Source organism: Mixophyes fleayi, chromosome 3 (assembly GCF_038048845.1).
Source record: "Mixophyes fleayi isolate aMixFle1 chromosome 3, aMixFle1.hap1, whole genome shotgun sequence".
Taxonomy (NCBI): Eukaryota; Metazoa; Chordata; class Amphibia; order Anura; family Limnodynastidae; genus Mixophyes; species Mixophyes fleayi.
This window is the reverse complement of record NC_134404.1, coordinates 207,224,915-207,237,416: the sequence shown is the minus strand read 5'-3', so window position 1 is coordinate 207,237,416 and position 12,502 is coordinate 207,224,915. Positions and strand designations below refer to the sequence as shown.

The following is a 12,502-nucleotide window of genomic DNA, read 5'->3' as shown; positions in this document are numbered from 1 at the left end:
CCAATATTAAATGCAGGTATGTATACATTAATCATATAAAATTATACAGTATATAAAACATGTATCTGCAAAGTAATATTTTCCTTGTTCACACTGAAATGAAATGTATTTGAAATATTTTGTTTCATTATCACTCATAACCATGGGAGGGCTGCAAATTTCAGCCCAGGGAGCAAGACTCGACCTAGCAGCCTATTAGGTTCATTTTAAAGGAAGAAAGTGCAGGTGACTCAGTGACCCAGCCCAAGGTAGCCCATTATGGGACCAGGCTGGGGGGGGCAGATGCCCCCTTGCCCCCCAGCCCAGTCTGCCCCTGCTCATAACCAGTTTCTTAAAGCAGCATTCCCTGTTAGTTGTTACATTTTCACTTACTTGCTGAAGCCCCTGGAACTGCGTACTGAAACAGTTCTTGCTGGGGCTTCTCCATTTCTGTAGTATAGCACATGAAAAAGATTATCTTGCACCATTCTAAAATGACTGCTGAGTTGGGTGTGATTGGGAGGCCAATAGAAAACTGCAAGCTCTGTGCTAGCTACACTCCCTTTCTCCAAGGGACGCCTTGATGGGGGGAAGGACAGGGTTACAGGTGCCCGGCAGTTTGGTAAAAAAAAAATTCTTTCATTATCTGACCATTTTCAAACATATATATATTTGTGATTATTTTTATCACTCATATTTTGCTTGATATATACTGCATGATCTGTGATATGTACTGTGTTCACTATTTATTTTCCATATGTTATGTACCTATACATTTTCTAAACAGGTCCCAACATTCCAGGATCCATACCAGAATCCAGTACCAGGTTGGGAAAGGTGCAATAACAGGTAGGTGAGAGCAACACCATTTTAATACTTAATGGTGGGGAATTCAATTGCTGGAGATGTGGTAACATCGCACACATTGCCGGCATTTATGGTAGAAATTACTGACAAAATCTCTACAGCAAGGGTGTCTCACGGACTTTCCAGAGTCACTTTGCGGCTAATTGATTTCTCCCCCCATAAAATTATGTGTAAAGAGGCGCGGCCACAGCCCATGTTGGTCACGCCCCATCACTATGTGACCACGCCCCCTTCTTATGTCACGCACATCCCTTTTCCTGCTATGTGTGGAGAGAGGCCCAGAAAGTTGCAGTACCCAAATTCCTCTTGGCAGCCCTGCTTCCTCCACAGTAGCACACAGGAAGTGGTCAGTTGAGTGATTTTTTTTTTTACTCTACCCAGGAATCCAGCTTTAAAGACAGTAGACATAAGACAAGATACTGAAGGCTCCAGATACATTAACTTTTGGATTAAACCACTTTAGGCAGTTATGCTCTTGTAATTAGCTTTATGCCACGTAAGTTTAATTATAAAGGTTGCTACTTAAAATTGTAAATTAAAAAATGCACAAATATGCTAATGCTTACTAGTAAAAAAAAAATGTAAATATTAAATAAAACTAAATGCAACGTTAGACATAATCTGATATATTTACACTACTTAATTAGTTTACATATAATGTCTCACCTTAATTTATACAGGAAAAAAAGCTTTCCATAATAACATGTAAAGCATGAGTTATACAAATATCCAGAAGAGAATGCCAAGCCAGGATGTCCTGTTACTTATATACAGATTACATTGCAATGCAACAAATTATATATTTTCATGCTACTGGAAAATAGGCATGTTCCATTTTTTACTTTCATTTATGAGTTCATCCCAATCTCCTGTTAAGTTCATTAGTAAATGTCATTTCCATAGGCAAGCTTTTAGAGTACAGTTTAAGAAGTTTGGAACATTACCCCATGGTTGTGTGATATTTCTAATGAGATTCTGTTTCTGGTATTTTATCTTAATTTTTAATCTTAGGGGTACATTTAGTAAACTGCAGGCTTGAAAAAGTGGAGATGTTGCCTACAGCAACCAAACAGATTCTAGCTGTTATTTATTTAGTACATTCTATAAAATGACAGCTAGAATCTGATTGGTTGCTATAGGCAACATCTCCACTTTTTCAAACCTGCAGTTTAGTAAATATACCCCTTAGTCTTTATCTACTCCAGCCTTTTCTGGAGGACCTGGATGTTTTTTTAAACCCCCTTAATTTTTCCATCCTGGACACTACTGAAGGACTGCCAAAAACTTGGTGGTAAATCAAAAGTGCTGACTTTATGTTAGTAAAGACATATAGCTGTAACTCATAGAATAGATATTACTTACCAATAGTATTGCATTCCATGCTGGTGCTATTGTTCTCAAACCCATCTGGACATGTGTCAAGACACTTTCCGCTGTGCAAATAAAATCCACCTTTACATTTTGTGCAGAAGCTTTTGTGGAAACATGTTTCACAGTCAGCTTTACATCCTAAAATCACAGAGCAGACACTAATCAGTCCTAATGAAGACATGTTAAATCACTTGCATAATTAAAGATTAACATAACCATTTTAAATCTACCATCTCTATCATTTATTCACATAAGGCCTGATTCATTAAGGAAAGTAAAGCAAAGAAAATAGTAACTTTGAACCTTGGCAAAACCATGTTGCAATGCAAGGGGTTCAAATGAGTTTATTATTTTGTACATCAGGAAAATACTGGCTATTTTTTTCCTGTAGCACACAAATACTTGATAGCTTTATATTTACACTGACATTTAAAGTTGATCTAGGACATGCCTTACCCCAACTGTAAATATGAGCCCACATTTTAAATTTACCTCCCCCTCCAATGCAATATGGTTTTGCCAAGGTGCAAAGTTAATCATTTTTTTGCTTTACTTTCCTTAATGAATCAGGCACATAATGTTCAATCTTTGTTAGCCATGGACAAAATGGGTGCACATAGTTGTCATAAACAATCACTGTATATGACTTTTGTAGTAAGGTTGTAAGCAGGGAGCGTATCATCAGACAGTCTTGAGGGGCAGTGACATTTAGCAAATTAGTTTAATAATTCTCATTTTCTTGTTCAAAAAGTGTAATTTTGTGGGTTCTACCCTGTTCGTATGTAACATAATGATAAAAGTGACACTTAGGTGTTTTATAGCTTTAGGGATGAGAGGGGCACCAGTTCATGTGGTTATTTCAGGCAGCAGAAAGGGTAAGAACGTTTTTTATTGTAAAATGTTATCTAATGAATAAAATTCACTACAACAGTACTATACATTGCAGTGTTATAGAACTGTATCTCTACATAGTTAATATCATGTCATATTGCGTTACATTTGTATAATAGATTGATGTAGTATTGGGTTGATAATGTCATGCATCCTCTGTGTCACTTACTTTTACATTCATTAATTCCTGGAGAACGTATTCCATAGTATCCATTTTGACATGTGGAAAGGCAAACCCCAACTTGCTTCATACCATTCCTTACAAGAGCAAAAAACAGTCTTGGCTTACATGTCATGCAGCCATTGTAATCAGAACATGTGGCACATCCCCCTTGGCAACCCTGGCTGACACTAGGATGCACTGAGAGAAGGAGAAGATAGGAAACATAAAATTACTTTCAGTAATAAGTCAATTTAATTGCTACAATTCTGCAAATAGTTACATGTTAGAACTCATAACTCTAAACTGTGACCTCAACAATGTAATTGTCAGTATATTCTTTCACTCAGCAGCCCACTGAACCTTCACCTGTGCCCCCCAACCAGCTGCTTCCTAACTTATCAGGATGGGGGAAGCCGACTTCCGCATCATGTGACCACCTCTGCACAGTGGGCGGAGTTAACGCAGCATACCCGGAGGAGGAGGCGTTCCCTCCTTTCTCTGTATGGCCCCTTTGAACGCTGGAGGACTTTGCATTCGGCTATTTCACATGCCTATCACTGTTTTATCTTGTCCATAAACAATATGTCTAGAAAGCTTCAGGTCAGCAATGGTTATTGTTTTCAGCAATATGGGCCTGGTTCTAACCATCTGGCTAAATAATACAAAAATGGTGAAACTGTCATGTTGACCAAAATGCAAAAAAAAATTAAAAATGATATGTTGTGGAGTACAGTAAGCTGTAATATTTGGCTCTCTGTGAAAGTCAACATACTTCAATTTACTCAGAAAATCCCTCAGAAATTGCCCACTGTTATACTTCTGTGAGTGTCTATCCCACATTCCTGGTCACTGGCAGGTGAATGAAATAAATTTCCCTGTTAGAAACATTGTATGCTAAAGTTGATTTTTTTTTTTTACCTCATATATGTGTTTGAATATGACTTTTTTACTACTTGCCAACTGCCCACTGTTTTGAAATGATGGAGCAATGGGCACTTTATTCTGGACAGCCGTTTTAAAATAGCAGGCAGAAAATGGTGTCAGCATGCTTCTTAGAGCACTGACACTGCTTGTCCTGCCTATTGACAGCCAGGGGATCCAGAGAGGATCACAACACACAGTGCTCAAAATAATGTGCAGCTTCCTGATTTGAAGCGGAAGTTTTGTGATATTACTGCATACTAGCCGACTGTCATGGAATGTCTGGGATACTCCCGAATTCCAGGTAGATCTCCCAGACTCCCAGGAGAGCAGGCCATTCTCCCGCATCACTAGGAAGTGGGCAGGATGTGAGCTTCCATGACGCGATTTGTGGTGAATCGCTTCATTTTAACCCTGCCACAAGAGTCAAAATGAAAAAGCTGGTAATTGTCCCTGGGGTGTAAATGGAGAGAGATGGGTGGGTTCCATTCACAAGGCCCAGTCCATGCCTTCTGTTCTGCTGTCAGTCTGATAAATGCTTTCCCATCATTGTGTTGCGGGGACAGGGACAAATGGCACCACGCCCCCTTCTGCCCTCACTCTTCACCTCCCTTCCGGGACCTTCTGGAAGGTAGAAATAAAATATTGGCGAGTGTGTGTTGTACTGCAGCAACAAATAAATAATATGTCTTTAATATTGATGTACCATGCATGAGAGCTTGATGATTACTTGCTTAGATAAACAGATAGGTTTACAGTAACTTTGTAAAACTTACAAAAAACACAACCCTAAAAAGTTTCCCTAATTTTGCCCATTTTCCCCTATATAACAAAGTTTTAGACTTTTGTTTAAATTCAGCATATCAACCACAGTAGCACCCATTTTTAGAGAGATTATCATAGCAGCAAATATTAAGAACCTTTAAGTAAGTAGATATCACTTTTAAATGTATAACTATGCATTTACATGGATCTTTAACATTATTAATTATTATTATTATTACTATTATTATTATTATTATTAATATTATTATTACTATTATTATTATTATTATTATTAATAATAATAATAACATCAACGTTGTTGCTAGGTTCTCAGTGCCAGTCCCCAAAACCAAGTTTACCACATCATCATCATCATTTATTTATATAGCGCCACTAATTCTGCTGCCACATCTGTTCACATGTATTGAATTAACACCAACAGTTTATATCATATAAGATGCTATAAACAAATGAAAAAAAATGTAGAAATAAATATAAAAATAAAAAGGTAGGCCTAAGATTCAAGACCTGGTTGTGTGCTTTTATATATATATATATATATATATATATATATATATATATATATATATATATATATATATATATATATATATATATAGATTTCATATCCAAATTTACCTCAGTAAAGGAATGTGGTCTGCTAAAGAATGTAAACTACCAACACTTCACATTCACCACAGAGAGCTTGTGGTTACAAGCAAATTGCAATGGGGTATATCCAAAAAACTTTGTCTATGCCTCATTAGACTGAAAAAGAAAACTGTGATAAAATTGTCAGTGTGCATCATTCAAATTCCCAACATATTCCATGCAGAAGTGATTGATGACAATAGAAAGATAACAGTTTGTTAAAGGATTGCTTGAGAATTTAGCAAAATCACACATTGAAATTGAGTGAAACAAGTTGACCATATTTCTAATTTAAAGGGACTTTATCATCGAGACCAAAATATACATCGGCAAGTTTAACATTTCTAGTGTTCAACCTATTGACTCATTTTACAATTAAATATTTTATAAGTCTTAAATATAAAGATGAATGAAACATGTGCAAACTAGTTGCTGAAACAGTTGGAGCTTGTGCACAAAGTATATTTTCCACCCATCATTACTGCTTTGCCTGTGTTGCATGGGGAATGCAGCTTGAATGGACCTAAAAACAGTGATCCTTTGAACTCAGTTTCAAAGACATCTGAACATAGAGCACATTATTTGATATAATTAACAGAGGCTGGCTGGGCTTGCTGGGCAGGGGATATCTGTTCCCCCGTGCCGGTCCCATAGTGGGCTACCTTGGGTTGGGTCACTGAGTCACCTGTATTTTTTTCCCCTTTAAAATGTTCCTAATAGGATGCTGAGATGAGTCAAAATTTGACAGACCACTGCCCTGATAATTAAACTGTTACAGGCACTGAGATATTGCTTAGGGTGGTGAGTCCTGCTCTTAGCATTCATCCTCCGCTGTACTTCTCTGGCTAAAAAAGCAAAGCGTTGGAGAACTCTTGGGTGACAACTAGAGATGGGTGGGCTCGGTTCCCCGAGAACCGAACCCACCCAAACTTCCGCAATCCGAGTACTGAGCCGAGTCGGCTCAGTACCTTCCCGCCAATTTGGATTCCAAATTGAGCCGAACGTCATTGTGACGTCGTTGGATCTCGGTTCTCGCGAGTTTTGTAAAGTATCATGATTCGTCTGCTGTGTCTTTAAGGTGAAACAGGAAGGGGTTTGACTGTCAGAGCCAGGGGCGCACGCTGGGGGGGTTTCTGGTTCTCCAGAAACCTCTCCCCTCCGTGAACAAACAAGCACAAAACAGCATGTATTAACACGCTAAACAATGCCCCGACAGCACCGCCGCGGCTGCTGTCAGAGAAGCCTCCGCTCGGTGCTGGCTGCTGTACAATTCAGAATCCCCAATGGAGCTGCTGCGCATGCGCGGCCGCAGCAGCTCCTCCCTCTCATATCTGCAGGGATTACGGCGCTGGCCTGGTGAAAGGTGAGAGATCACTATGGCCAAATTTACATCTTATACATATAGATCGGTAAATAGCAATATTGTATAGTACTCACAATTTCACACACCAACCCTCAAAAACACCCCCTCTAAACACACCAATAACGTGATAGCACTACACACATAAGGCACACAGACAAGATACACACAGAAACACACACGTTAAAACTTTTGTCATCTTTGCCTATTTCTCCCATATTTTCCCACTGTAAAATCTTGCCCAGTTTCAAAAGATTAGAGGGGAGATCTGTGAAAGTTTCATTTTGTCCAGCTCAAATTGCCATCATGAGGTAAATCATCAATCAATTCCAAAGATTTTAGATGCTTTTACTTTGCTGAGCAGAATCTCCCTTTTGCCACTCATTTGAATAACTGTGCATCTCAGTTTCCACAGAAAGCCCATTAATATGCATTGCCCATAGATATGAATGGGAAAATCTCAGCCAATCACAAGTAACTAGACTGACTTGGCTTACTGTGACTGTAAGGTATATTTTTTTTCAAGCTTTACGTAGCAGGCTAAAATAGTGGATCCTATAACATATTGGTGATCATCAGCTATTTATATAGTGTTATCAATTCCGCAGCGCTGTACAGAGAACTCACATCAGTCCCTGCCCCATTGGAGCTTACAGTCTAAATTCTCTAACATACACACAAACAGAGAGAGACAGACTAGGGTCAATGTGGTAGCTGCCAATTTACTTACTAGTATGTTTTGCATATATGTATGTAATATAGTCCAAACTTGTGTCATGGTATCAATGTTTTTTGTTTATTTTTGTGGTTGTTAATTTTTTTAATGTGCGTTAGAAATGCTATTTTGATGTGCGGTATCATTGCTAGTTTAAATACGGAGTGTCAATACTCATTTTAATGAAGGGTTTAGATTGTTTTAATGTATAGTATTTTAGTGTGTGATAGGAATGATTTTTTATGTTTTATTTTGCTTTGTTCCGAATTGAACCATTTGGAAACCCCCCCTTAAAAATCCTGCGTTTGCCCCTGAGAGCAGTGTCTCCTCCTTGTCAGGAACTTATGCACTGAGCTGTACTGGAATTAATACTTGCCTATACACCAGTCAGGCATGGAAACCAGCTCTTAAGCAATGAAAAAGAAAATGTGAACTGCTAAATGTGAAGTACAACAATTTCAACTGGATTTAAAAAGAAAAGAAAAGAAAACATGTAAATCAGAAGATGGCAGTATCTCTAATTGAGTTACATGGAGAGATGTTAACTGAATGGAGAACTCATATAAAACCATGACAAAATTATTCACTTTTTTTTTGAATGATAAACATTCAGATAATATTGTTTTTTGGATATAGTAATTGGACAAGAAGGAATCTGAAAGTTCCATCTGAGGATTAAGGAAAAGTACACTGAATTTTATATTATGATTAGAAGTTTGCAAAATGTTGTACCAACTAGCAAACCACATGTAACAGTATTACAGATACAGTTATAGTTATAAATAACATAATATAGGGAAGGGCCTAAAGAAAGAAAACAATCCTATTTGTAAAACAATATTGCTAAATTAGTCAGCAGCGACTTTCAGCCTGAAAGTATATGAAAATAATATTGTGGCCTGTGAGGTGGTCAAAATTGAATGGAAATGACTGCAAATTAGTGTTAGTGAGGTTAATAATAATGTAGGTACAAAATAATACCTAAATTATGTTATTTTAGCCCAAAAAAAACAGATTTTTAAACAAAATTGCAAAACAAAACCAAAACCAAAACACGCAAGGGCGGTTTTGCCAAAACCAAAACCTGAAGGTAATCCAGATCCAAAACCAAAACCAAAACACGGGGGTCAGTGACCATCTCTAGTGACAACACCCCACCACCCTTATTTTTACAGTAGAGGCAGTATTTCATTTTTCATAGCTGCTTTGTATCAAATATGAAGTATAACTGCTGTTGGCTACAATGATTTTCTTAAATCTATATATAGCAAAAAGTACAATAAGTATAATTATGCAAGTCATACACACAAAATACCCATATGTAAGTGACATCTTATTACACACATAACTAAACTCTAGAAAGGTGTAGGTAAACATATGAGTAAAGCAGATTTTTTATGTCTGTCTTAAGAGAGTTAGTTTAGCAAAGCAATGTATAGCAATACTTTGGTTATCACCTTTGCTATCTATCTGTGGTAAGGAACAGTTGACTGGCAAAGAACCCTAAACAATGGGAAAGTCACACAAAGTGAAGCAAAGAACAAGAATCAAACATTTTCATAATTATTTTTGTTATTTCTCTGTTATTGTGTTTTTGGGAAAATCTGTTTACTATATACTGTAACTCTCATATATGATGTGTTACTTAGCACAGTCATAGCGAGTCCTTTGCACACTGCAAAGTAGACAGAAACCCCTGTGGAGTACTTAAAAAAAAAAAGCAAGGATTAAAATTGGCACGAGTGTAGTTACACTATTAGCATCAGACTGGGATAGATTTTAATGATTCAGATTAAATTGTGCAAATCGTGGCAAAGATAAAGTTGGTGATACTGTATGTCTGATTGTCATACTTTCCTTAAGTACTCTTAATGCTCCATGTAATTGCTGAGTAAATTGTTCACTTATGCAAAAGGGGGCGCAAAGGGCATATGTGGTTTATAAAAACAAACAACACAATATACTGTACATGTAACCAGCAACCAGCAGACACTGAGTAAGACAATGACTTAGTCAGTCAGTGTTGGGCTTGGGGTCCTGGCTTATTACTTTTCATTTAATGATACATGAGGTACCCATTTATTTAAGTAATGTATATTTTTTCCTCTATCCCCTTCCTCTCTTCCTCTATTGGGGATTTATTTGTTATTACTTTGGGATCGTAGATATATATGCACCACATGTATTTGGGAGGGATGTGATTTTGGGATCAACTATGAACTGTTTACATTTGTGATACTGTGATCTTTATGGTCTAACAGCTTTAGAGTTATTTTATCTTTTACATGTTTTTGGCATACCTTGTTATTATTACCCATATTGTAAGGTATCTGCAATTACACATTTGTTGCCCTATCATTGGCTTAGAACAGGTTTTTTTTTTTTTCATTTTCAACAGTTTTCTGTGATTGTATACAATTGTTTATTTATGCACATACTGTGGTCATCACTTTCTGTAGTCTTCTGTATTATACTTAGTGTGAATATTTTCTGTTTGGTGGATTTCTTTTATTGTTGCTATATTGTGTTTTATTGGATTTACTTATGTTTTAAATCATACTTGCCAACTCCCGGAAACTTGTTCCCGGGAGAGGGGGCGTGACTGGAGGGCGGGAAGGGGCGGGGCGAGGCCAATCGCGTCATTTTAGCCCCGCCCCCGCGAAACCGTCATTTACGTTGCGCCCTCCAAAATGGCGTGAATCACCGAGAATCGCGTCAAATGACGCGATTCTCGTGAAATCCAGGATGCGAGAGAAGTGCCAGCTCACCCGGGAGCCCGGGAGACTGACCCGAATTTCGGGAGTCTCCCGGACTTTCTGGGAGAGTTGGCATGTATGTTTTAAATACAATCATCATTTGGACACGTTTTATGTCTTTCGAAATTAAACAGCATTGTGGAATTAAGCTGCTAAATTACGTACAATGAAAAATGTTCAAATAATAAAATTTATTTTTATTGCAACTCAAATGTCTACAGTAAATCTAAATATTGAGGACAAGATGCTGCTGAATTATGTAATTACTAAGCAAATTTACAAAATATTGTTGGAATATTGGAAGCAAGCTAAAGAACTATAAAGAAAGTAAAAGCAAAATTAATAATTATTGATAAAATTAATAAGATATCAATGACATCTTGGAAATATAGCCAGGACATGAAAATGAAAATGATACATGAAGCTCAATATATTTATTCTGGTAAAATTCTTTATATATAATCATTGCCTCAAGTCCTGTATAGATAATTTAGAAATGTAAAATAATAAATGACATAACAAACATCAGAAATACTTTTGTTTGCAATAGCTGATGCAATCTTTTCAAGTTCTCTTGAAAATAATGTAAATTACAGAATATCTATGAAATAATGTACCCTCTACAGTGGTATATCAGGATATTAGAAGTCACCGAAGTGTTCTGTGACCATATCAAAGCAAAAGGCTGCATGTTGAGTGCTTTTCTACAAGTCACAGAAAGCATGACTCTTTATATATTTTCATTATATGAAACTACATTAGTCCTTATAATACATGGACAATAGGATTGTGCCAAAGAGAATAATGATTTTACTATTATGTTTAATGTATATATATATATATATATATATATATATATGTGTATATATATGTATATATGTATATATATATATATGTATATGTGTATATATATAGGCCTATGTATATATGTATATATGTATATATATATACACAGATAGATAGATAGATAGATAGATAGATAGATAGATATGTATTTTTAATGAGAGAAAGCCTGTCACAAAAGTGTGTCTTTTTAGAGGATTCGGTGACAGGTTGCTGCATAAGGGAGCAGCTGGGAATGCACCTGGTGCAGGACTAATTCTACTGTGAACAGGAATGAAGCAGAGAAGCAGTAAGTATTGTTAAAATGCAATGTATGAACAAATGTGAAATATGTATACTATTTTTGTCACTCTCTGGTATATACGAGGTATGTCCTAACGTGACCACTCTAGTGACATATATCATATTTGATGCCTCGTGTTGTCAGAAGAAGACAAAGATAGGGATATCATTTACAATGGTGTATACATGTATTGACACCGCTAATGCATTATAATGGCAATTACCATTGTCATCAATACTGAATATAAAGAAGTTTAATTTTTCAATACTGAGACACAAACATAAAGATTTTCTACCATTTATGTACATATTTAACCACTTTGATCATATTACCTATTGATGATATGGAGACTGTGCCAAAGTTATCTTTTAAAATATTTTTTAGTTTGTACAATTAAGTTACCGTGTGAGGTTATTTTTTTAACTAGATTCTTCAATGCGTTTTCATTTATATTGTTTTTCCACTAACTGTTATAAATCAATCTTTAGAAAATCCCATCACATAGGAGTCAGTACTACAGATATAAACACTACATGAACAAGTAGACAGATATACACATGGTAAGTATTTCTGAAAGTGATGAGTTGAAATCTTGTCATGGATTTTGATATATATGTTTAATGTAGAAATGTGAAAAATGTGTTATTAATGTTAAAATTTATGACCAAAAGGAATTCATTTTTGCAGTAGACATTTTAGCAGTGTTTTTCTATGGATGTAGATGGAATTAAAATTCAGACAATGTTGTTAACATGAATAATGCAAGAATTGTTACAATGTAAAATATTTTGCTTAATATTTAACACATGGGATTAAAGGAGAATGTTGGGTGAAAGGGTCAGAGAGTTCTTCTTAATTTACCCCAAAACATGACATGTCCATCTGACACTGAAAGTGGGTATGTTTGCTTTAGAAGCAATTTATGTCCATTAATTTC

General features: G+C 36.3%; 1 protein-coding gene across 1 annotated transcript in view; it reads right to left on the bottom strand.

Annotated features, from left to right (window-relative positions):
• The window catches only part of RSPO3 (R-spondin 3), a 93,712-nt gene that overhangs the window by 40,177 nt on the left and 41,033 nt on the right, over positions 1-12,502 (bottom strand). Inside the window, exons 2-3 of the mRNA XM_075200658.1 lie at positions 3,278-3,469; positions 2,209-2,355 (exon numbers count right to left, since the gene is read on the bottom strand). Coding sequence (XP_075056759.1) covers positions 2,209-2,355; positions 3,278-3,469 — 339 coding nt within the window. The remainder of the gene's footprint in view (positions 1-2,208; positions 2,356-3,277; positions 3,470-12,502) is intronic.